The 25,271-nt window shown below is 44.1% G+C and overlaps 1 protein-coding gene across 1 annotated transcript in view; it reads right to left on the bottom strand.

Annotated features, from left to right (window-relative positions):
* The window catches only part of RALBP1 (ralA binding protein 1), a 40,632-nt gene extending 18,586 nt beyond the window's left edge, over window positions 1–22,046 (bottom strand). The window contains exons 1-2 of the mRNA XM_065932574.1: window positions 21,887–22,046; window positions 34–330 (exon numbers count right to left, since the gene is read on the bottom strand). Coding sequence (XP_065788646.1) covers window positions 34–277 — 244 coding nt within the window. The 5' untranslated portion in view covers window positions 278–330; window positions 21,887–22,046. The remainder of the gene's footprint in view (window positions 1–33; window positions 331–21,886) is intronic.
* Window positions 22,047–25,271: the final 3,225 nt, after the last annotated feature.

The raw sequence follows: 25,271 nt of genomic DNA, 5'->3' as shown, positions 1-25,271 counted from the left end.
CTAAAGCCACAGCACAGAGGGAACAGCACTTACTCCTCTTTTCCTTCTTCTTGAACTTTCCCTTCTTCTTCCCATGGTCCTTCTCATCGTCAGACACTACGTCGGGAGGCTCGTGGAGGCTGTCGTGGGGGGGTGAGGGCTCGCCTGTGCGGTATAGCCCGGGAAACTTGGTGGGGCTGATCTCCTCAGAGCTGGGGGTGCGGGTGAGCCCGCTGCCATGCTCCACCCTGCGGTGCTCACTGGGGCTGCTGGTGGGGGGCAGGAAGCACTCGGTCATGCTGCCTCCCTGACGACAGCGAGGAGGGCTTCTCGGTCACCTATCCATCACACCTGCGGGAGACAGAGCATCACGGTCACCGGTGACCACCACCCGGGGCGGCAGACAGACGCACAGCTCGGCACACTCCCCCTTAAGAACCGCTGCTGGTTTTGTCATCTTGAGTTGCATTCGTGCATCACACATGCACGCTGGTTCTCAAAAAGCTGAAAGCACTGGATCTTCAAGTGTGAGGAAAATTAACCAAATGAAAGGACATAAGGACAGCAAGGCAGGACACAGAGTTTCTCCTAAAAAGAGCCCGCTGCTGTAAGGGGTTTCATTTTGATTGGTATCTAACAGAAAACCTTAATTTTTCTTAAGTTATGACCAAATAACCATGAATAACAAGAAGACTCTTATAAACTATACATGAATACTTCAGTATCGTAAGTAAAATTTACAAAGCAGTTAAAGTGAAAGAAGTAGTGATTAACACAGTTATAGATCATTAGCTGCAGTTACATACTGCATTAGACAATCCATGTGTTGATACAGCTAACAAAGGAAGAACCTCATTTGCTCATTCCTAAACTATACACAGTTTTGCTAGAATGGACACTACAAAGGACAAATGTGGGTAAATAACAAGGTTCTACTGTACAGTACAGGGAACTGTACTCAATATCATGTGAGAAACCAGAATGGAAAATATGAAAAAGAACACATGTGTGTATATCTATGTATAACTGAGTCACGGTGCCACACAGCAATTATTAACACAACACTGTAATCCAGCTATATCTCAATAATAAAATTTTTGAAAGAAATAATAAAAAAGTACAAATGTAAGAAAAGTTCAAGATCTGTTCACATTTTTCTTCTTTAGACAATGGTACACAGTTTAAAGTACCATGTTCAAAAGTAAATTGTGTTAGTTCTTAATCCTCTTTAATGTTTTTCTAATATTCATTTGAAATACTACCAGAATCACTTGTTTCTCTTTGCACTGACTTAAGGTGATTTTGAAATTTTAAAAACACACAAACACAAGTGATCACTGATTAAAACAAAGTCAAAAGACAAACAAATATGAAAAAAAATGTGTAAATTATGATAGCAAACTTTTCTAAAAAGCAGAGTTCTCACATATCAATAAAAATTTCAACATAGCAAGAATGTGAAGCAGTTCACAGGAAAATGACTAATATCCACATGAAAATAACTATTCAAGTACAATTGCAATTTTAAGAACATAAGACAGTAAGTTAGAATTTTTATAACATCAGATTGGCAAAGAACAAAAAAGTTCTATAATATACCAGCATACCAAGTGCTGGTAAGGATGTAAATATCCACTAAGGGAGAATATCCACTAACAGCTTAAGTATGAACCAGCTCAGTCTTTTCTGAAAAGCAATTTGGCAAAATCTATCAAATGTGCTCTCTTTGATCTAAGAACTCCTCTTTTTAGGAACTTATCCTTCAGACATCCTTTTACAAGCATTCAAAGACGTGCATGTGAAAATAATCATTTTAGCATTGTGAAAGCAAAGACAGCAAAATCTAAATGGCTATCAATAAAAGACACATTAAATTAGGCTTGATCCAAATAATGCAATGTAAAGTCACACACAAGCCATCTCTGACATAATTAATCATTGTTAAGTCTCCTAAGTTGTAAGAGAGGGAGAGAAAGATTTTATTTTGAGCCTTACCATGCCCATCTATCACTTGTACTGCTATTATCACGTTTTTCAAATGAACAGGCCATGTTTTTTCAGTCTCACAAAAATTGTTTTTGACGATATTTAATAGTCTGAGGAAAGCAATTTACAGCAGAGTATCAACTTTTAAATACATAAGCACACGAAAAATGTAAGAACAAGGGAACTTTAGTGATAATTATCTCTGAATTATAAGGTTATAAGTGATCTTTTCACTTTTTCGCATTTCTTCAGTTTTCTACCAGTACAGTATACACTACTACTTGCCTAAGCAGGAAAAACATTAAATGAGAAATTTCATCAAAGGAACTGTAAGCACCGCTGTCACTCTAATTCTCTGGTTTTACCTCGTGGGTCCTGATGTTGGCTTTTTTTTTTTTTTTTAAGTACATTCTTTTCTTCCCTTAACTGAAGGGATGAGAGTTTAAACAGAGCTAAGATGCCACCTGCTAAAGCTGAAACTCCAGTACTTTGGCCACCTCATGCAAAGAGTTGACTCAATGGAAAAGACCCTGATGCTGGGAGGAATTGGGGGCAGGAGAAGGGGACGACAGAGGATGAGATGGCTGGATGGCATCACTGACTTGATGGGTATGAGTTTGAGTAAACTCCGGGAGTTGGTGATGTACAGGGAGGCCTGGCGTGCTGCGATTCATGGGGTCGCAAAGAGTCGGACACGAATGGGCGACTGAACTGAACTGAAGATGCCACCAGCCTATTGGTTATACACCACAGGTGAGGAAACTGAGGTTTGAAGACCGGAGAACCGAAACACAGGTGTGGGAAGGAGCACAGCTTGACCACCATCCCTGCACTCTGTCTCCTCCGTGCCCTGGGACCCAGCCTTCCTTCCAGGATTCCTGCTCAGCCAGCTCATACTCGTCTTTCCACATTAGGCCCACAGATGGGCACAAGGAATCTTTCTGGAGTGATGGGAACAGTCTAGATCTGGATTGTGGTGATGGTTACAAACGGTAAATTGACATTTTAAGTGGGTGAAATCTTATGGTATACAAATTGCACCTAAATAAAGCTGTTAAAAAAAAGGATCAAGTACCAGCACCCCTTTCTCCAGGAATCCCTGCTCATGCCTCACGTGCCCAGGCTAAGCCGTGCCCGCCTCCCGAGCTACAGAATCAAGGCGCACACCTGGACGCCACACTGGGCCTTAAGGACCTGTGCATGGGGCCATCTTTCCCAGTAATTCACAAGCCCAACATTTAACACAGCACAGGCTGCACGGGAAGTGGTCAGACGTTTCCTTAACTAACTGAACCCACTAACAAGTCTCTTCCACATTCTCAACACACTGTATCCCGTGGATGACACAAAGACAAGGAGAAATGACCTGGCCCTCAGCCTCAACTTTTAATTACAGAAACAAAGAAAGGAAACCCATATTTTATTTTAATTCTGTGGCTTCAGGAACTTTCACATCAACCTAACATGCCCTGTGAGAAAAATGTTTTTCCAGGTTTACAAACAGTAGAACTAAGGCTCAGGGAAGTGAAGTAACTTATCCTATGCCACACAGCAAGAGGTAAAACTGGGATGTGCTTGACGGAAACACACGTTCTTTCCACTGAAGTGCCCTCTGTGTACACATGTGCACACACACACACACACACACGAGCACACTTATGCCCGGAGGAGCAGCATATTAATGACACAAGCAGAAACGTGGGGCTTGCTGTGAGAACAGCAAGAAGACAGGTCTGATGGGAGCAGATTCATGAAGAAGCAACAGAAAAGACATGGAAAGACAAGATGGGTCTGAACTGAAAGCCAGCAGGTGTCGAGCTGAGGAGGTCATCACCAAGTTCAAGTCCAGAAGTGACAGGCTGGGGCTGAGAGGCATGAGGGCAGGACCACGAACCACAGAATGCAGGCGGGTCTGGCCCACCCCCCAGTCTGTGGTCTGCACGCTCGGCTGACAAGGAAGAGTCCTGTTTCTGACATACTGAAGAGACGATCTTGCAAAACCCACTCCGGAGGAACAGCTGCTGCCCAGACTCAGCCACGCGCGGCTGGGAGGAGCGGCCACCGGCGCACAGGACGGAGCGAGGCAGGCACGGAGGTGCAGGGACGGTGCCGAGCTCAGGGAGCCACAGCACACCTCAGCGTCCTGAGTGAGTGGGCAGAACGGACAGGCCTCGAAGGGTCCACGGTGACTTTCAGCATAAACAGCCGAAGGCGAGGAGAAAAAAAAAAGAAATTCCTACTTCTGAGGCCCGAGGAGAAGTGATGTAAACTTGTCAACATTTAAGAAAGATGTCAGCACAGCTAAGAAACAGACCACACACTGACAGGCAAAGAAGGCAGACCGGACTGGGCCTCGAACACGAGGACCAACACTGTTCCTGGAAGGTTCTTTTTGCCTTTGCATCGCAGACTTGCAGCAAAAGATGCCAGAAACATCAGCGATGACGGAAAAGTCAGCCCTCTCAGCTGAAGGACCAGAAATGGGCGGTCCTTCCAGACAGAAAACTTCAGAAGACGCAGTCTACTCCGTCCAGTAGACAGACGACAGCGTCTACTCTGTGGTCTACCCCACCACAGAGACGTAACCATGACAGATGGTACTCCGGCAAGGGCAGACAGGTTAGGGAACAAAACAGAAGCTTCGCAGAGGCATGCATATACAGTCAACTGCCTGTCAACGAAGGTTCCAAAGGAATTCATGGGGCAAGGAAAGTCTTCAGCAAGTGGCGCAGAGTAACCATGTGGGGAAGAGAGGTCAGCGCTCCATCGCATCACCATAAAGTGTGCATGACAAACTAGACACAACAGTTCACTGCTAACAACTTAAAACTTCTAAATAAAACACATTTGTGAGCCCTTGGGGGTAGAATTTCCCAGACAGGAACAGAAAGCAATTAACTACAGAATTAAAAGTCCACAAACTAGACTTTTTATCAAAAGCAAAAACTTTTGCTCATCAAAAGACACTAGGAAGAAAATTAAAAGTCAAGGCCAAGATGTGGAGAACACACTTACAGTGTGTGTGTGTGTGTTTGTGTCTCACAAAAGACTTAAATCCAGGATATATACAGAACCTCTACAATTCAACAATAGACAATCCAAAACAAAAATAGGCAAAATCAAGCAAGCAATTTACAAAAGAAAGTCTATGACTGGTCAATAAGCCCATGAAAAAACCTTCACATCACTAAACATCAAAGAAATGGAAATTAAAACCACAACAAGCTATCAACAGACACCATCCCAAACGGCTGAAGTGCAAACAGAGCTATAATTCCTAATGTTGGTGAGGATGTGGGGCACTAGAAATTTAATACATTGCTGGTGGGAATGTAACATTTAACCACTTTGGAAAAGTATTACTATTTGTCAGTATCTTCTAGTTAAATCCTTACCTTATGACCCAGCAATTCCACTCCTGAGTATTTACCCCAGAGAAATGGAAACATGTTCACGCAAAGGCATGATCAGAGTAACTGTATTCATAACAGATAAAAAACAGAAACACATTGCCATTAACAAGACTGGATAAACAAGCGGTAATATATTCACACAATGGAATACTAGCATTTTTGAAATAAACAAGTCATTCATACACCAAAACAGATGAACTTCAAGACAGCACTGCATACACCCAAGATCACATAGTGTATGACTATTTATATGAAGTTCTGGAAGAGGCAAACATCTCCATCACAAGAATCTAGAACTGTGGTCCTGGCGTTTGGGGAAGAGGCAGGGACAGAGTACAGAGCAGCTAGAGAGAACTCTCCAGGGTGATGGCTGTGTTTTCTGTCCTGACAGGCATGAAGGGCTACACACACATACACATTTGCTGAAACACACCTCAATGAAACGCCGCTGACACACACTGTTGTTTGGTTTCAGGTGTACTAGTGGTTTGACATTTCCGTCCATTTTGAAATGATGACCAGTGGTGAGCCTAGTAACCACCTGTCTCCACACAAAGTTATTTCAACATTATTCCACATTCCTTATGCTGCACGTTACATCCCGAGGCTTTTCTTTTAATAACCGGGGGTTTGCACCTCCTGATCCCCTTCATCTATTCAACCCTCCACCTCCTTCCCTTCTGGCAACCACACATTTGTTCTCTGCATCTATGAGTCTATTTTCATTTTGTCTTATTTTTCAGATTCTACACATAACTGAGATCATATCTGTTTTCTCTGTCCGACTTATCTCACTTAGCAAAATGCCCTCTAGATCTACCCATGGGGTCACACACACACAAAAAAAATTAAACTGTGCCTATCACTGAATATAAATTAGCCCTCAATAAAATCTCACAGATTAGGGGAAAAGCCACGGATGCTATGCAGAGATGATCATGAGCCATTAAAAATATGAACTCTCCTCAAATGTTGCCACTCTCACCCTAATGATTGACATTCCCTCCCAGCCCCCCACACCCAAAATCACTGCAATAGGAATGTCTATTTCCAGTCTTTCCCAAATGAAAGCCTATGGCTACTTGGGGAAAAATCTCTCTCCAGAGAGAATTTAAGGGAAAAAATGTGACTTCCGTAATAACTAACAAAAACTATTAAAAGTATATAGCAAAAACAATACATCTAGAATTTTACTTTAGAATCCCCCAAATTATACCTTTGAAGTTAAATATTTCATGTAAAAAGAATAGTTATGACAGTTTTAACTGGGGTAAAGCCAAAAATAAGTTTCACAAAATCAGACTCAAACTTAATAAAGACTTAAAAAACTTCACTCCTCTATAGAACCAGGATATACACTGTCCCCAACAGCCTCTTCCCCTCATGTACCAGGATTAATCAGCACAGGTAAGAGGAACCACTCACCCATGCAAAGGACAAAGCAGCATCAGCAGGAAAGACAGACTGCTAAACTGAAGTCTCCTGAAACGAAGTTTTGGAAATAACTCCAATGACTCATTAAATCTGATAATATCTACACAGACAAGGGCCTCTTCCAAAAAACCAACAGCTTGCTTAACTAGTTCACAAGTTAAACAAATCCAATATTTATAAACAATTTTTATTAAATATAGCCTAAAAGTCACTGGAAGCAGCTTTTCCTTAGTTTTTATGGTTTTTAAAAATAATCTGGGGAGGGGGGAATCGGGATGGGGAACACATGTAAATCCATAGCTGATTCATGTCAATGTATGGCAAAAACCACAATACTGAAAAGTAATTAGCCTCCAACTAATAAAAATAAATGAAAAAAATAAAGTGGGTATCATCTGCAAAAAAAAAATAATAATAATAATAATCTGTAAATGGAAAGTCTCTAACCTAAATCTCTACCAAGGAATCCAGACACTGGTTCGTTAGTATATACCGAGCACTGACTCCCATTAACCTACTATCTGGGGGTGTCCAACCTCATAAGCATGTGTGCATACAAAATACATTCTTGTTCTTCAGATTTTCTCACAAGTAAAGAGCATCCAGATCACAAGAGACCACTAAGCACCAACACCATACGTGCAGAGACCCCTCAGAGCACACCATGAGGCCTCAGGGCACAAGGGACAGAGACGATCACCGGGCAGGAGCAGGACAAGCAAATCACAAAGATCATGATCAGCTTGCCAACAGGACACTGGAAATTTACAGACAACAAACAAACACATTCAAAATTCTGGTAAGAAGACCAGTGTCAACAACCACCCAAGTGTACAGGTAGAATAAAGACACTTCAGACACACAGGGCCAAGAACTGTATTCCCTGCACACTTGCCCAAGAGACTTGACGACCTGAGATGTGACCTGATGGGCAGCAAGGAATCCAGGAAAAGCAGGCCTGTGGCCAGCTGGTGACAATCCCCGTGACCCAGGGTAAGAAGGGTTCCAAGACATCTGCCTGTGCGGAAAAGAACAAGAAGACTGGAGCTTTGGGAACAATCTGCCATAAAAACAGAGTAAAACACAAATAACAGTAACAGACAACCGTTAACTTTAAGAAAAAAGGTAGATGGGAAATGAAACTGTAGTCCTCTGCCTGGCTCAGGATTACACAATGCTTCGGTAATATCACAATGAAAATGACGGATGCTGACTGATGGAACCAAACACTCTGCAGGGCATGACTATGCTGGAGGGCTGGGGGCAGGGGACCCGGGGAAGCGCCTCAGAGACCCAAATCCTCATCCACCTAACGCCCCGGTAACAGAGGACATCCAAAACTGCCACCATCAAAAACAGCAGTTTAAGGATATTACTTAGGTAAAGGAAATAAACACCAAAAGAAATAGCTGAAAGGCAACCTTCAGCTATAAAACTTGGGGGGTGGGGAACATAGCATTTTGCCTATGAGTCTTGACACTGGGATGGGGTCCCCAAGGCCACCCTGGGGTCATCGATTCACGAGAAGGACTCAGATCAGTAAGCACACAGTCAAGCTCAGGCTAAGACTTATTACAGAGAAAGGATACAAAGCAAAAAAAAGCAAAGGACAAGGGGCTGAGTCCAGAGGAACCAGGCGTATGCTCCCAAGGGCCCCCTGGCAGGGGAGACATGGGGACACATATGAAGCACCAGGGGTTTCTGACTGCTCCTCAGTCAGCCCAAGGTCCCCGAGGAGACCGGTCACAGCGGTGTTCTCTGTGGAGCGGGTACTGAAGCCCCAGACTCCCAGAAAGAAGGGAGGAACTCTGCATAAATCAGGCTATTCTACAAACTGCTGAGGCCCAATAACCACACTTCTCACTTACACAAAATTTTATAGGCTGTACGGAACTCTACTCCTCAAGGGATTTCTCCTAAGACATGAATATTACTATTCAAGAAAAAAAAAAAAAACAAGTTTACAAGTTGAGATGAGGCAAGTAATCCTTCAGATGAAGTGGGCTTAGAGGGTTTCTGATCGTCCACAGCGAAGTCCCTGTCGCACCATCACGCGCAAGGTTCACTGCCTGTACCCATGGCGCAGAGCAGTAGCCCCAGCTGCAGGACCACGCGTACCCCCACAGACCAACTCTCATCCCTCTGGGCTGTCACCTAATTGGTCCTTCAAAACTTCCAACTTCTGTTCAGGTCTATGAGGACAGATGAGCCTGGCGGGCTACAGCCCATGGGGTCACAAACAATTGGGCACGACTGAGCGACTAAACAACAAGTACTTTAACAGACATTTTACTCCTGAGTTACTGTTTCTTTTCTGTAGTCTTCTTATATATCATCAAACTTAATCTTTATTTTAATTTCTCCCCCACCCCCAGGAGCTTAGCCAAAAACTTTCAATTAGTGTCTCATATGCCATAGAGAAATTCACTGAATGACACAGTGATTTATGTTTTCTACTCAGCTTCTCAACATTCTCAGTGTCGTTGATTAAAACATGCCTAAGAGGTCTTCCCTGGTAGTCCACTGTCCAATGCAGGGGACACGGGTTCGATCCCTGACCGGGGAGATTCAACATGCTGCGGAGCAACTAAGCCTGTGTGCCATAACTCCTGAGCCCGTGCTCCAGAGCCCGGGAGCCGCAACCTGTGCTCCGCAATGAGAAGCCCGGGCACCTCTGGCAGGGAGCCCCCGTTTGCTGCAACCACAGAAAGTCCAAGTGCAGCAACGAGGACCAGCACAGCCTAAAGTAAATCAGTAGAGTGAGTAATAAAACATCTCTAAGATATAGGTTATCAAATCAGTCTAAAAGATGTGAAATTCCAAAGTTCATGATAATGAATATGAACGTATGAATGTCTTTTTAAGGTTGACAATAACTATTACATGACTATCAACAATAAAACAGAAAAATTCACATTTTAGGAAACTGATATGATGCAATATAAAATCAACCTCTGGATGAAACACAAATCTGCAAAGCACGGACTATGTCCATTAGTTAGGTGAACATAAAAACTCTGAGGTTCAGAACTCCAGGTGTCAGGAAATAAGCAGCCAGAAATAATTCCACCTCTGCCTGGGCTGAAAGGCTGGGGAGGACACAGTTCAGTTCTGCATGCAGCTGTCCAAATCAAAGGGCATATATGTATAGTAAGTATGGAGAGAAAAGTCCACTGCCTTTACACAAAATCAAAACTGTTATATCATGAGCAGTCACAAACACCGAGGACCAAAAAAAAGTTTTCTTATAAAAAAAACCTTGTGACCTAAATGAGAAGGAAATCCAAAATGAGGGGGTATGTGAACACATTTGGCAAATTCACTTCGTTGTACTGCAGAAACACAACACTGTACAGGAACTATACTCCAGTAAAAACTAAATTTTAAAAAACTTAATAAATATCATTTGAAACTTAACAGTAAAACAGCACTTTTTTAAAGTAACAGTATACCCTTTGGCTGGGGGACAGGTGGTATCTTTCCTGCCATATCTCATACTCACATGATCTAGTCTCAAGTAAATCTTAACTCAGAACTTAGCATGGAAACAGGGGAGTCCAATAAACCTCATTTAATAATTTTTAAAACGCACACCATCAGTTACAATAGAAAGTGGGTAAAAGCATCTAGTCCATTGTTCCCCGACAGTGCGCAGAGGGACCCAGGGCACTGCGAGCAAACGCCACGGGTCTAGGGTAGCTCAAACTGAGGGAAGCACAGTGCTCCTCGACACCTGTCAGACACTGCACAACTACCAGAAAAGAAGGAGGCTTTCAACACTCGACTGTGCACGTTCCCTTCCACAGCACACCTTCATAAAGCAGGGTTTTTTAGAGGTTTTAAAAAATCAACATGAAACAAGAAATAAGGGTGGTGATGTTTAATCTGATTGCAAGTATCATAAGCTGCACAGTGTTCAATGGACACACACAGACCACTAATTTTAGTTACTTAAGATTAAGACAAAAATTATTTTCTCTTTCAGCTTATGTGTATGATTTTTTTCAAATGGCTACTAAGTTGCCTGTCAAGTGGGCCTTAGAAAGCATCACAAGGAACAAAGCTAGTGGAGGTGATGCAGTCCCAGTTGAGCTATTTCAAATCCTAAAAGGCAATTCTGTTAAAGTGCTGTACTCAATATGCCAGCAAATTTGGAAAACTCAGCAGTGGCCACAGGCCTGGAAGAGGTCAGTTTTCATTCCAATCCCAAAGAAAGGCAATACCAAAGAAATGTTCAAATTACCACACAACTGCACTCATCTCACACACTAGCAAAGTAATGCTCAAAATTCTCCAAGCCAGGCTTCAACAGTACATGAACCGTGATCTTCCAGATGTTCAACCTGAATTTAGAAAAGGCAAAGGTCCATCTAGTCAAAGCAATGGTATTCCAGTAGTTATGTATGGATGTGAGAGTTGGATTATAAAGAAAGCTGAGTGCCGAAGAACTGTGGTACTGGAGAAGACTCTCGAGAGTCCCTTGAACTGCAAGGAGATCAAACCAGTCAATCCTAAAGGAAATCAACCCTAAATATTTACTGGAAGGACTGCTGCTGAAGCTGAAGCTCCAATACTTTGGCTACCTGATGCGAAGAACTGACTCATTGGAAAAGATGCTGATGCTGGGAAAGATGGAAGGCAGGAGGAGAAGGGGATGACAGAGGATGAGATGGTTGGATGGCATCACCGACTTGATGGACATGAGTTTGAGCAAGCTCTGGGAGTTGGTAATGGACAGGGAAGCCTGGTGTGCTACAGTCCATGGGGTCTCAAAGAGTTGGATGCGACTGAACTGAACTGAAAGTTGCTAAGACATAAATACGTATTTAGTTGTGTGAGTCTAACAATATAATTTAACATACTATTAAACATTTCCATTAGGCTGACGCCAGGTCTAATACATAAGATATGTATGAGACTGAAATATCAAGTCATAAAAGAAATGAAAGATGCTTGGAATCAAGACAAAAGGACTCAGAAGTCAACTAGAAGATACTCCCACTGGCCAAAGAGAACGAATAAAATTAATAACTGCCATGAACTAAAGTAAAGTACCAAGTATATTTAAATCCATGAGTTCATATGGATATTTAAAAATAAAATTCACTGATCACTTTGGAGGATATGGGAACTAGAGAACCATGTAATTGTTTGGAATAACTGGCAAATAAAGGGGGGAGCAGGGAAGCATTTATTCTGAACCTCCTATACAAAGTATAGTTCAGCCAAGTTTCCTTTTATCAAAATCTTCCACGTAATAAACAAAGAAATAAAAGACTATCACCACTTAATAAGCAACTTAAAAACAGACACTGGCAACGATCAATGGTTGTAAAGATCACAGACAAAAAAGAGACACCCGCCTGGAAAAACTAAACTGATAAAACCTTATTCTGATTAAGTCTCAAAATATAGGGACATACAATTTAGTTTATTTAGCTAATACTAAAGAAAAAGAGACGGGAAGGAGGAAGAGTGGGAGAATGAACATAAAAAGTAAGAGACTTAAGACCGAGAGAAGAAGGGGGCGACAGAGGATGAAATGGTTGGATGGCATCACCGACTCAATGGACATGAGTTTGGGTGAACTCCAGGAGTTGGTGATGGACAGGGAGGCCTGACGTGCTGCGGTTCATGGGGTCGCAAAGAGTCGGACATGACTGAGCGACTGAACTGAACTGTAAGACAGAGAATGAGAAGACAAGCCACAGACTAGAAGAAAATATTTGCAGAAGACATACCTGATACAGGACCATTATCCAAAATATACAAAGAACTCTTAAAACTCAACAATAAGAAAACAAAAACAATTTTAAAATGGGCAAAAGACCAGAAGAGAAACATCACCAAAAAAGATACAAATGTCAAATAAGCATATGAAAAGATGTTCCATATCATTGGGAAATTACACATTAAAACAGCAATAAACGTGACAAAAATAAATTTAGATTTTTTTAAATTTCTTAAAAATTTTTTGTAACTGTGTGGTGATGAATGCTAACTAGATTTACTGTGGTGATCATTTCATAATACATACAAATATCAAATCTGGCTCTCAATTTGCAGTGCTTCTGATTTAATTTAGCCTCCAAATGATTACGATCATGCTTCATTTTATCAAGGTATCACTCTGAAAGCAACTCCAAACAAGTTCTGCTAGTATTTTTGTTGTTCAGCTAGTATTTTTGTTTTTAATTATTTTTAAGACAAAAGCTTCACATTTAAATATCTATACAACCTTTCCAGGTGATCAGTTTGATGAACTTCATTCAAACTGATCAACTGCAAAGAAACAGACCTAGCGCCTGGTATAGAGTTAGCACTCAACAAATAAAAGCCTCATTCCACGATTTACACTATGATAGTTTAGAACAGAAAGTATACATGTTTATACATTCTTTGCTCATATGTGTATAAAACGCCTCTGGAGGAATATACCAGAAAAGATTAAGTCGTGATCTCTTCAGTGTTATCCTCAATGGCTCACCCAGGCCCCCAGTTCTCAGTAAAGAAATTGGGAGAGACCCTGATGGGGAGAGAGAATATGGCACAGCTGCGGGTCTAAGTACTATCACCCTTCATAGACGGGGTTTCCTTATCTGTTAATGTTGACACCGACCTGCCACAGCAGTGCCAGAATTAAACAAAACAGTATTCGTGGTCTACAGCAGGTACTCAGTAAGCAGCAATAACAACAACTACACAAAAGCAACAATATAAAATTCCTGGACAAAACTTGAGATTTTATAAACTATATTCTCCGCCCATAAAAGTGTGGAAAACGAAGAGCTTTACTGCTTTTTCTTTCCTTGACTCCCATTTTAAATAACGCTCAGAAAATTATAAGTGCAGTGTTAAGAAAAAAAATCATAAACAAATGTTAAGAAGCCAAGAAGAAACCTGGAGGAAAAGTACTGACACTAAACATGACAATTACTTTGCAAATTAATAAACAAAAACAAAAAGCGGCGGAGGATTTGAATCGGAAGCAAATACTTTTAAAATGAAAAAACAGGGAATTTAAGATTCTCTTTTTCACCCACCAATTTTCTAAAGAGGAACAAGTTTGATAACCCAACACTGGGAGGGTGTGATGAAAGAGACAGTCACATGCTACTGGTAAAAGTGTAAACTGACTCATTTAGAAGGCAATTCAGCAGCATCTACCAAGAATTCTCATTCTGACCTAGCAAATTCACTGTTAAACCTTGTCCCCCAATAGACAAAAGTAAGCAAAGTCCTGATTTTGATGGCCAAAATCCTTTATTATGTTGCATCTCTACAAGCACCTCAAATTCTTTATGAAAAAAGCAAAGAACAGAGAAAAAAACTAACCCAACTATATGCTGTCTACAAAAGACTCATGTGAACTATAGTAACAGAGGCAGCCTAATAATGCATGGAGTGTTAAATAAACAGATGGAGTAACGTTGGTAAAATGAGAGCCTGAGTGCTCAGCTGCTAAATCGTGTCCAACTCTTTGCAACTCCATGGACTGTAGCTCACCAGGCTCCTCTTCCATGGGATTTCCCAGGCAAGAATACTGAAGTGCGTTGCCATCTCCTACTCCAAAAATGATAGCTTAAGGAACTCCAAAAGTTCACCCTCCAGGAAAGCCAACGAAAACCAGTCAAAATCCACTTTTCACAACCCTGGAAACTAACCAGAAGCTTGCAGCAATTCAGGGAGCATTTATTCAAGAAAAACAGCTGAATCTTAGTGAGAACGTAGGATTTTGTGATTATTTAACTCACTCTGATCCTATCCTGGGCTTCCCGGATCAGTGGCAGCCTTGAAAATAAGAGCCCACATTCCCAGCACTGGCACAGCAGAACAAACCTCATTCACAAACAAACTGAAATTATTATTCCAGGCTCTTTGGAAGACCTACCTGCAGAAGAGGCCTGCCTTGTCTCACCTAAATGCAGTTACCTCAGAACTTTCCCCACGTCCAGGGCTAAGCCCATTAGGGTGTAGGCAGAGAGAGGTGTTAGCCGCTGCCCCTGAAGCAACAGGCAACAACTGGAGTCAACACTCCCTCCAAATCATGAGAAGAAAGGCTAAGCCGAGAGATGCTCAGGACACAGAATTCCTGGCTGATAATTTTTCCTTGCAGTAGTGTGACTGTGTCATCCCACTGCCTTCTGGTTCCTGTGGTTTCTGATGAGAAGTCAGCTGATGATGACACTGAGGATCCCTTGTATGTGACGAGCCACTTCTCTCGTTACTTTCAAGATTCTCTCCTTGTCTTTGTCTTTAAACCACTGGATTAAGAGGTGTCTTAGGTGGATCTCCTTGAACTCATCCCACCCGAGAAAGCCTACCCCACTCACCTCTGGATGATCTTGATGTCTGCACAGACAGAAACAAAGGCTAAGACCAAAGTTGTCAAGTGGCTGAGTGCTGAAGCTACATCCAAGAGATACACAGCTGCTCTGGTAGCTTACTGGTCTGCTAATGACAAGGCATTAGCAGCCAAGAGAATAAAACAGGAATAAACATAACCAAGGAGGTGAAAGACTTATACACTGATAACTACAAAACACTGCTGAGAGAAACTAGAGTAGACCTAAATAAACTCCTTTTTAATGGGACAATTCAGTACTGTTAAGATGACAAAGTACTGCTGTAATTCAAAATGATCTATAGACACAAGGCAAAACTTCAACAAGCCTTTATTGCAGAAATGGAAATCTGATCCTCAGTATGGAATCGCAATGGGCCTCGAATACCCACACAAAAATAAGGAAGAACAACAAAGGGGGAAGACTCACACTTCGTAATTTCAGAAGCAATTACAGAACTAGAATAACCAAAACAATGTGGTATTGGCATCAGGATAAGCATACAGACCTATAGAATCAATCTGAAGAGTCCAGAATAAACCCAAACATTTATGGTCAACTGATTTCAACAAAGGTGTCAAGACTATTCCATGGGGAAGAAATGGTCTCTTCAACAGATAGGAACGGGATAATTAGATTTCCATGTACAAAAAACAGGGCCTATCTCGGACCATATACAAAAATTCACTCAAAATGAACCAACACCTACATATAAGAAATAAAACTATAAAACTCCTAGAGGAAAGCACAGTGTAAATCTTCATGCCTGTGGATTTGGCAATGGATTCACAGAATATGACACCAAAATCACAAGTAACAAAAGAAAAAAACCAATAAATTCTACTTCATCAAAATGAACACTTCTGTAGATCAGAGGGCATTATCAAGAAAGTAAAAAAGACTACCTTGAGAGCGGAAGAAAGTATTTGCAGATCACATATACTGATAAGGGGCTTCCCAGATGGCTCAGCTCCTGGAATGCAGGAGGCACAGGAGATGCGGGTTCCGTCTCTGAGTTAGGAAGATCCCCTATAAGAGGAAATGGCAACCCACTCCAGTATTCTTGCCTGGAAGATTCCATAGACAGAGGAGTTTGCTGGGCCACGGGGTCGCAAAACAGTAGTAAACAACTGAGCATACACTGATAAGGGTCTACCATCCAGAATATACAAAGGAACTCTCACAACTCAACAACAAAAAGACAAACAACCCAATGCTAAGCTAGAAAAAGGACCTGAATAAATCTCTCTCCAAAAAAGATATACAAATGGCCAATAAGCACAGGAAAAGATGTTCAACATCATCAGCCACCAGGAAAATAAGTGCAAACCAAACCCACAATAAGTTACCAATTCACATCTACCAGGATAGTTTAAATTTTCAAAAACCAGAAAATAACAAGTGTTGGTGAGGATATGGAGAAATGAGAATCTTTACACTGGAGAGTGAAGTGGTGCAGCTGCTTTAGGAAAGAGTTTAGAAGTTCCTCAAACTGTTCCAACATAAAAGTCACTACATGATCCAGCCAATTCTACTCTTAGGTATGATAGTTCTTCCTTGCAGTAGGGTGACCGTGTCATCCCACTGCTTTCTGGCTCCTGTGGTTTCTGATGAGAAGTCAGCTGATGATGACACTGATGATGATGAGGATCCCTTGTATGCAATGAGTCATTTCTCTCATGAAGAACAATGAAAACAAGTATCTACAAAAACCGCTGCACATGATTATTCACACCAGCACTATAGTCATAATGTAGAAAGAACTTAAATGTTCAACAACTTATGAATAAACAAAATGTGGTATAACCAACCAGTGGAATATTCTCAGCAATGAAGAGGAATGGAGTCCTGACACCTGCTACAAAATGGACAGGTCTTGAAAACATGATGCTGAGTAAAAGCTGGTCACAGATGATCACATATATGATTCCATGTACATGAAATCTCCGAAAGAGGCAAACCCACAGAGATAGGAAGTAGATTAGTGGTTGCTAGTGAGTGGGAGCAGAGGGAAAGGTGAGTGGCTGATAATGAAGAAGAGCAGCAATGAAAAGATTCTAAATTGATTGCAGGGGTGACTGCACCCCTACACATACTAAAAACACTTTAAATTGAATTGTACACTTTAAAAGGATCAATTTTATGTTATATGAATATCTCAAAAAAGGTAGCATAAGGAAAATGCCAGCAATTTCACTCTCCTCTTTCACCCTCATCAAGAGACTCTTTAGTTCCTCTTTGCTTTCTCCCATTAAAGTGGAATCATCTGCATATCTGAGGTTGCTGATATTTCTCCTGGCAATCGTGATTCCAGCTTGTGATTCATCTAGCCTGACATTTCGCATGATGTACTCTACATGTAAGTTAAATAAGCAGGATGACAATATACAGTCTTGCGTAGTCCTTTCCCAATTTTAAACCAGTCAGTTGTTCCATGTAAGGTTCTAATTATTGCTTCTTGACCCACATACAGGTTTCTTAGGAGACAGGTAAGGTGGTCTGGTATTTGCAACTCTCCAAGAATTTTCCATAGTATCTTGTAATCTACACAATCAAAGGCTTTCACGTAGTCGAGGAAGCAGATGTTTTTCTGGAATTCCTTTGCTATCACTATGATCCAACCAATGTTGGCAATTTGATCTCTGGTTCCTGTGCCTTTTCTAAACCCAGCTTGTATATCTGGAAGCTCTCCATTCATGTACTACTGAAGCCTGCCTAGCTTGAAGGATTTTGAACATAACCTTACTAGCATGAGCAATGAGCACACTTTTATAGTAATTTGAATACTCTTTGGCACTGCCCTTCTTTGGGGCTGGAATGAAAAGTTAAGATCATGGCATTCGGTCCCATCATTTCATGGCAAATAGAAAGGGAAAAAGTAGAAGCAGTGACAGATTTTATCTTCCTGGGCTCCTAAATCACTGCAGATGGTGACTGCAGCCATAAAATTAAAAATGCTTGCTCCTTGAAAGAACAGCTATGGCAAACCTAGACAGAGTATTAAAACGCAAATACACATTTTGCCGACAAATGTCCATATTTTGACACATATGACAAAACCATAGTTTTTCCAGTACTCATGTACAAAAGTGAGAAACCACCAAGACGACTGAGTGGTGAAGAAGCAATGCTTCCGATTCTGGAGAACACTCTTGAGAGTCCCTTGGACTGCAAGGAGATCAAACTAGGCAATCCTAAAGGAAATTAATCCTGAATATTCATTGGAAGAACTGATGCTAAAGCTCCAATACTTTGGCCACCTGAAGAGAAGAGCCCATTCATTCAAAAAGACCCTGATGCTCAGAAAGATGGAAGGCAAAAGAAGAGGGCAGCAGAGGAAGAGATACTTAGCGTCACTGACTCAACAGACATGAATCTGAGCAAACTCTGGGAAACAGTGAAGGACAGGGAAGCCTGGCGTGTCGCAGTCCATGGGGTCACAGAGAGTCAGACACGACTTAGCGACTGAACAACAACAAGCAAAAAGCAGGCTCAGGTCTTTGTCAAATTAAAAGTTCCTTCCTATCCCTTTAGTAACCTCTGGTAACACTTCTTCCTATTCTCTTCACAGCTGAAAATTTGTTTATTCTTGAAATAATCTACATTGGCTTTCTCCACTCTGACTTTCCACTTACACCTCAATTCAATCGAACAGTTCCCTCCCCAGATGACAGCACTAAGCAGGATGCTATGAAAGTGCTCTCAGTTATCAAATTCAACAAATTCCGAACAACCGAGTTTTCCTCAAGTTCTGAAAGGAAGCATAAAGCTTCCTTTATTTTTTATTTATTTTTTTTTCTGGAGAGGCAGTTGTGAAGTACAGCTTCCTTCTGAAATGATCCCTCTTGGGCTTCTACACCATTTTCTCATGATTTCCTGATTTCTAAACACATGGGAATTTCCCTTTTCAGTTCTTCTTCAATTTGGCTTCAAATGCTATTCTTCTCCATGGCCTATTTCAGGACTATTCACCATCCGGAAACTCTTCCTATGTCGTGTTACCCAATGAAAGGCTTCAGGTACCACCTATAATAGATCCTGATGCCTCTCCTATCAAGCCCTCTCCTGTGTGCTCCGAAACCACACACCTGACCCTGCAGCAAGCATTTCCACCTGCATGTTCTATAGGCAACTCCTACTCAATTTATCCAAAAGTCAAAATACTATTCCTCCCCAGATCTGCTGATCTTCCTGAATTCCCTCAGTGTACTTTCCCGCTGTCTATTCAATCACCCAAATTAAAATCCACAGTTACCTTGTCCTACTATTTCTCTCTCACTTCCCAAATCCAATTCTCACCGAATCCTGTTAATTCTACCTTGTTAATATTTGTGCTATTAACTTACTCCTCTGCATCTCCACCGACCCTACCTTAGTTTAGGCCCTTATCTGTCACCTCAAACACTGCAAAGACTGTTCACTGTCCTCCTACACCCTGCCTTGTCTTCCCTCCATCCCTTCTGACTTCTATATGAGACCAGAGTGATTTTCCTAAAATGAAAACCTTATCATGACTCTTGCCTGGTTAAAATTCATATGCTCTATTATTACCAAGAGAAAAAGCCCTCGAGAACCCTTAGGATGGCATGGGGACTGATCTGTGCAGCCTCAACTTCTGCTACTGACACCATAAGCCCATGCTACAGCTGCAGAGAATGACTTTCCATCCTCGCAATCCTCTGGTTCAACTTTCCCTTGGCCTGAACCTCTTTTCCTGCAATTTTTGCCTTGGTCATGCCAAAGCTTTCTTCAAGTTTAAGGACATAAAGTCTAAAACATCTAATACAATGCCTGACACATAGGGAGGAGTTACATTGGGGAGAGAGGCTTAGGCCTCTTCATTTTGTCTCAGTGACTCCCATCTGCTTCGAGGTAAAGCTGAAATTACTTCACCTGTCTACAAGACTCTTCCTAATTTGGCCTCTGCCTACCTCCTGGGTTTCACAGCTTGCCACCAACCTCCACCCTTGTGGGCCATACCTGCAGATCCCACACTCACTCTGTAAGTTTGGACTCCTGGCTTTTCTCAAACAGATCCTCCTAACGAAATGCCCATCCTGTCTGAGCCTGTCTCCTCACTGTTCTCAGCCCTTCCCATACACTTTTCCCCTACCACTGCCCCCTTCCACACTCTCCTCCCCGTCCCTTAAAACTCTGACCACTACCTCCCTTCTATATCCTCTGTGCCCCTGGCCTTCCTCCAGTCAAAGCAACCTCAAAAACACACTGTCTTCATGGAAGTTCACGTAAGAGATAAAGTGTCAGCATCCTGAAGGCAGGGGCACTGTCTTATCCATCTGTAAGTCTTCACAGTACCTGCTACACAGAAATAAAACTAAATGATCTGCACTTTTACTTATTTTCTCTACATACACTAACAAAAGCTTCTATTAGAGATTTTCTTCCAAAAAAGAAAGAACATACTTCTGGGCTACATTTTGGGCCCAATCCCTCCTTGTAAAGGAAACACCGTAATTAAAGTTAATATGCACTTTCTGATACCACTTCTATTTTTCTAAATCAAGGGAGAAATGATCCCTGGAAGACCTGAAAAGATAAATACTATTTTAAAGACATAATAAATTATCTCTCACAGCTTTGAGATACTCTGTTTAAAGAATTACTTCCCAGCGGCTCCTGTTAAGCTAGCCCACCTCACTTCCTTTTACGGGTCACTCTGAAAGGTGTAAGCCCCTCTGCTAACTTCCTTCCTGCCGGCACCATCTGCCGAGAAACAGCTGACAGCAATTAACTCGTCCTCAGGAAGACACTCAGAAAGGAGTTACCAAGTGGCCAAGCCAGTTCGAAAGGCGGAAAATGGATTACCTTTCTCATTTCCACACAAGACTCCGTGACCAGCGAACCGCCCGTGGCCGGCGCCTTCCGGAGAACGTGAGCGCCTCTCCGCCGAGCACCTGCACCGCCACCGGGGCCGCAGGGCTGGGACCCGCCCGCTCCAGCCGCACAACCCGTAGTGACCGGCTCCTGACCCGGCGCGTCCACGTGAACGCGGCGTCCAAATCACAGCACTTTCACCCGCACGGTCAAAACCGCTCGAGGTAACACTTGATCACCTTCGAGCACTCAACCAGGCCTTAGGGGAAGATGCTCTGCTTGCTCAGGGCGGAGGCTCTGGAGTCACGACTCCCAAACCCGAGGGGCATGAGGACTTGAGGGAGGCTCGGGTGTGGGCTATGCGGGGAAAACTGTTTCACTCTCACGACGGTTAAAACAAGAAACAAACAAAAAAAAAAAAAAAAAAAAAAAAACGAAAGCCACTCCACAGCTGACCTCCACAAGAGCCTGTGGGCACAAGCCCACCTGACGAGGAGTTCTGAGAATACCCAGCTCGGACCTGCCGGCGCACCGAAGCACCCCCGCGTCCACCAGCCTCCCTCCGCGCCGAGCGCGCACCGGGGACCCTCTCGCATCCCGGCCGCGGTTACGTAAAAGCCTGAGTCCCTCTCCGCCATCCGAGGCCCGGGCCCCGGGGAAGGGCCCGGCTTCCACCCTCCCTGCCCGGACCCAAGAGCCCCGGCCGGCGAGCGGAGAAATGGGCTGCGCGGGCCAGAGCCGCCGACCAGCGCCCGGCCCCGCCGCCCCGGCAGCCACGCCCCCGCCCCGCCACCCGGCCGCGAGAGCCCGGCCCGCTGCCTGACAGACGCCGCGGGGAGGCGCGAGGACGCCTGCAGGCACCGGGCCCCGCCGCGACCGCCGCCCGCCACTGACCTGCGCCGTCGCCGCCGCCGCGCGACCGCCAGCCGCCGCCTCCTTGCTCTCACGCCGCGGCCGCCTCCTGCGCTGCGCCCCCGGCCGGCCTCGGGCGCCCCATTCCCACCCCGCCCCAGCCTCCGCCTGTTTACAATGATTGGGACAGAACCGGGTGAGCCGGCCCACCGCGCACGCGCACTCCTTCCTCCCGGCGCCGCCAGCTTCCCGGCTCCTCCTCCCAGCGCTGACGGCCGGGGCCGTGAGGGCAGGCGCCCCGTGACCCCCGCGCGAGGCACGCTGGGAATAGCAGTCTTCGGAAACCCAGTGCCCAGTCCTTAGGCGGCCCTCCGCGGGAGGCGCACTACGACATCCAGGAAGCATCACGCCTGTCCGGCCCAGGGGCCCGCGGGGGAGACCCGGGAGCCCGAGAGAACGCTACGCGCCAGAGAGCCGCCGGCGCCTGCGCAGTTCCCGGTGATGAGGGACCGGTGGTCGCGTACCTATCCAGCGCGGGCTCCGCGAGGACTGCTGCGGGCAGAGCCGGCCGAACTCCGGAGAAGGGCAGGAGTTGTCCTGCCCACGCTCCGCACAGCCTGTACCCTAACTCCTGAGGCGCAGACCGTCTTCACCGCGGGTTTCAGCCCCAACCAGTTAAACCGGCCCTGAGGCCGGCCCAGCAGCCGCGGGGTGGGGCTCATCCCGGGTTGGGTGGGGAGTCTGGCTTGGGGTGGGGACTTTTGCTGGGGATTTAGACAAAGGAAGCGCCCCGGGCTTCCAAAGAGGAACCTGCTAGGATTTCGTGTCGGCCTTGGCCTCAGCGTTCCTTAAACGGGGGCCGACGAGCGCCTCGATCCTTGCACCTTGTACCGAGGAGCTCTTGAGTCAGAGCTGCCCTTCGCTCGGCAGGCGTGCACACAAAACTGGATCTGAAGGAAGATGGAAGTAACTGCATTTCCTCCAGAAACCCTTCACAAAGGCTTCAAGAATTGTCCTGCAAATGTTCTTGTCTTATAAAGTTTAACAGTTGACTTGGGAGATGTCTCCTGTCCATCGAATTCTCCAAGGAAGAATGTTGGAGTGGGTTGTCATTCCTTTCCAGGGGATATTCCCGACCCGGGGATCCAACCCCGGTCTCCCGCATTGCAGGCAGATTCTTTACCATCTGAGCCACCGGGGAAGCCCCTAGATTGGGGATAGATGGCCCTTCCCAGTCACCTCCATTACTGCCTGTGCTCCTCTTCCTACAACTTCATTACATGTTTAGACTGACCTCTGATCCACCCTACCCTGTTCCAAATCAGCCCGCCTCAAGTCTGATGGTAGATCTCTCCCTTGTACCTTGCATTTCCCACTGGAAAGTTCAGCCCTCTTGGCTTGATACCCAGGAAGGGCCCACAACTGGCCCACAACAGACCAAGATGGTCTGCTGTAGCCATTGTATTCTGACTTTTTGAAAAGCTTTCTTATTGCCCGTCTGGCAACAGAACGGTGTCCTCTGTCCACTGGGATGGGCATGTTATCTTGCCAATTACAGTACTCTGGCAACTTTGATTGGGTCACGGAATGGGCATTGACCACGTTGGCTATTGAACCCTTGTTGGAAGTTGCTATATGGACACACAAAAGGGAGGAAAGATAGCATCTTATTGATGGTCATGTTATTCACAAAGAGGCCTTTCTCAACTTCACTGGTAGTCCAGTGGTTAAGAACCTATCTGCTAATGCAGGGGACACATTTTAAATCCCTGGTTGAGAAAGATCCCACATGCCTCGGCAACCCCATGCACCAGAACTACACCCCTGTGCCTAGAGCCTGTGCTTCACAGCAACAAGAGAAAACAATGCAATGAGAAGCCTGTGGACCTCACGGAAGACTAGTCTCCACTTGCTGCAACTAGAGGAAGCACACACATAGCAACAAAGACCCAGCACAGCCATAAGTAAATAATTTTTTTTTTTAAAGAGGCATTTTTGCAGCAGCAATGAAGGAGGCTAAAACAAGTGGGGGGTTGGGGAACAGAGGGAGAGAAACCAGAAGCTGGAACTACGCAGACTGGCTTCAGCTTCAGAAGCCATGGTTTGTATAGCTCTTTTGAAGTGCTTTGCGTATGTGAACCTAGCTGGGTGAGGCAATGCAATTACTCTGTGGTTATGGAACACATTTGTTGGTTGCCTCTTGAGAGTCATTCCTCCCACTTAAACCATGCAGCATAATCATTCCCTTTGGTGGCTGAGCCTTTCAGAGGTGGTAACCCAATCAGAACCTGACAAGACCCAATGGGATGTGGGTTGGGGCTTCTAGTAAACTGCAGCATCCTTGCTCTTCTGGCAGGGTGTACATTTGTGAGGTCTGGACAGGTGGCAGCTATTTTGCTCCTGCAAAAAAGAAAATCTGAAGGGAAAAGGTTTAGGTGAAAAGGCAACAGTCAGGCCTGAAGATGAGGTCAGTACTGTCAAATGTGCCCGCCCTGTTGCATCATCAGATCTGCACTGTCAAACCTCACCTCTTTGACCTGTCTCATAGACAGTCCTATAGACTGTTTAGAATTTACTGTGTTGATTCAACAAGTTTACATTGGGGAGTTTTCTGTAACTCAAAATTCTAAAAGTCCTAACTGGTTCTGTTGGATTTCTTATACATGATGTTGAAAGACCCTGACTAACACAAGAGAAACTGTGGAATAGACTTTCAGCTATGGTTATATGTTACAGTCAACAATTCCTCTGCACACAAAGCAAGTATAACTTGGACAATATTGTCAAACACAACCATTTCAGGGCATTGGAAATCATACACAGACAATTTGAGAATCAGTTATTCTTGAAAATCTGCTAAAAGATTCTAGTAGGAAGATTAGATATCTGTAACCTTGCCCAAGGCTGCCCTGTTGCCCCAGAACTGAAATTTTACTTGTGTAGGTGGGGCTAGCCAAGAAAACTAGTAGCTTTGCTCCCAGAGGGGATGAACTCGATTTGCCGTGGGAGGTCAAAACCCATGGCTTTGATGGCTGAAGGGAATATATAATAGTGCATCTGTTATGGAAGATAGCACGGTGGTTCCTCAAAATACTAAACATAGAACTACCACTTGATCCAGCAATTCCACTTCTGAGTACATACCCCAAAGAAATGAAACCAAAGAGAGAGAGATTTGTAAATCCATATTTGAGGTATTATTTGCAATAGCTGAAAGGTAGGGGGCTTCCCTGGTGGCTCAGAGGGTAAAGCATCTGCCTGCAATGTGGGATACCCGGGTTCAATCCCTGGGTCAGGAAGATCCTCTGGAGAAGGGAATGGCAACCCACTCCAGTACTCTTGGAAAATACTGGAGTACTCTTCCAGTACTCTTGGAAAAATCCCATTGACGGAGAAGCCTGGTAGGCAACAGTCCATGGGATTGCAA

This window comes from Muntiacus reevesi, chromosome 4 (assembly GCF_963930625.1).
Source record: "Muntiacus reevesi chromosome 4, mMunRee1.1, whole genome shotgun sequence".
Classification (NCBI taxonomy): Eukaryota; Metazoa; Chordata; class Mammalia; order Artiodactyla; family Cervidae; genus Muntiacus; species Muntiacus reevesi.
Note: the sequence above shows the minus strand (reverse complement) of the source record. Positions and strands in the feature narration are given on the sequence as shown.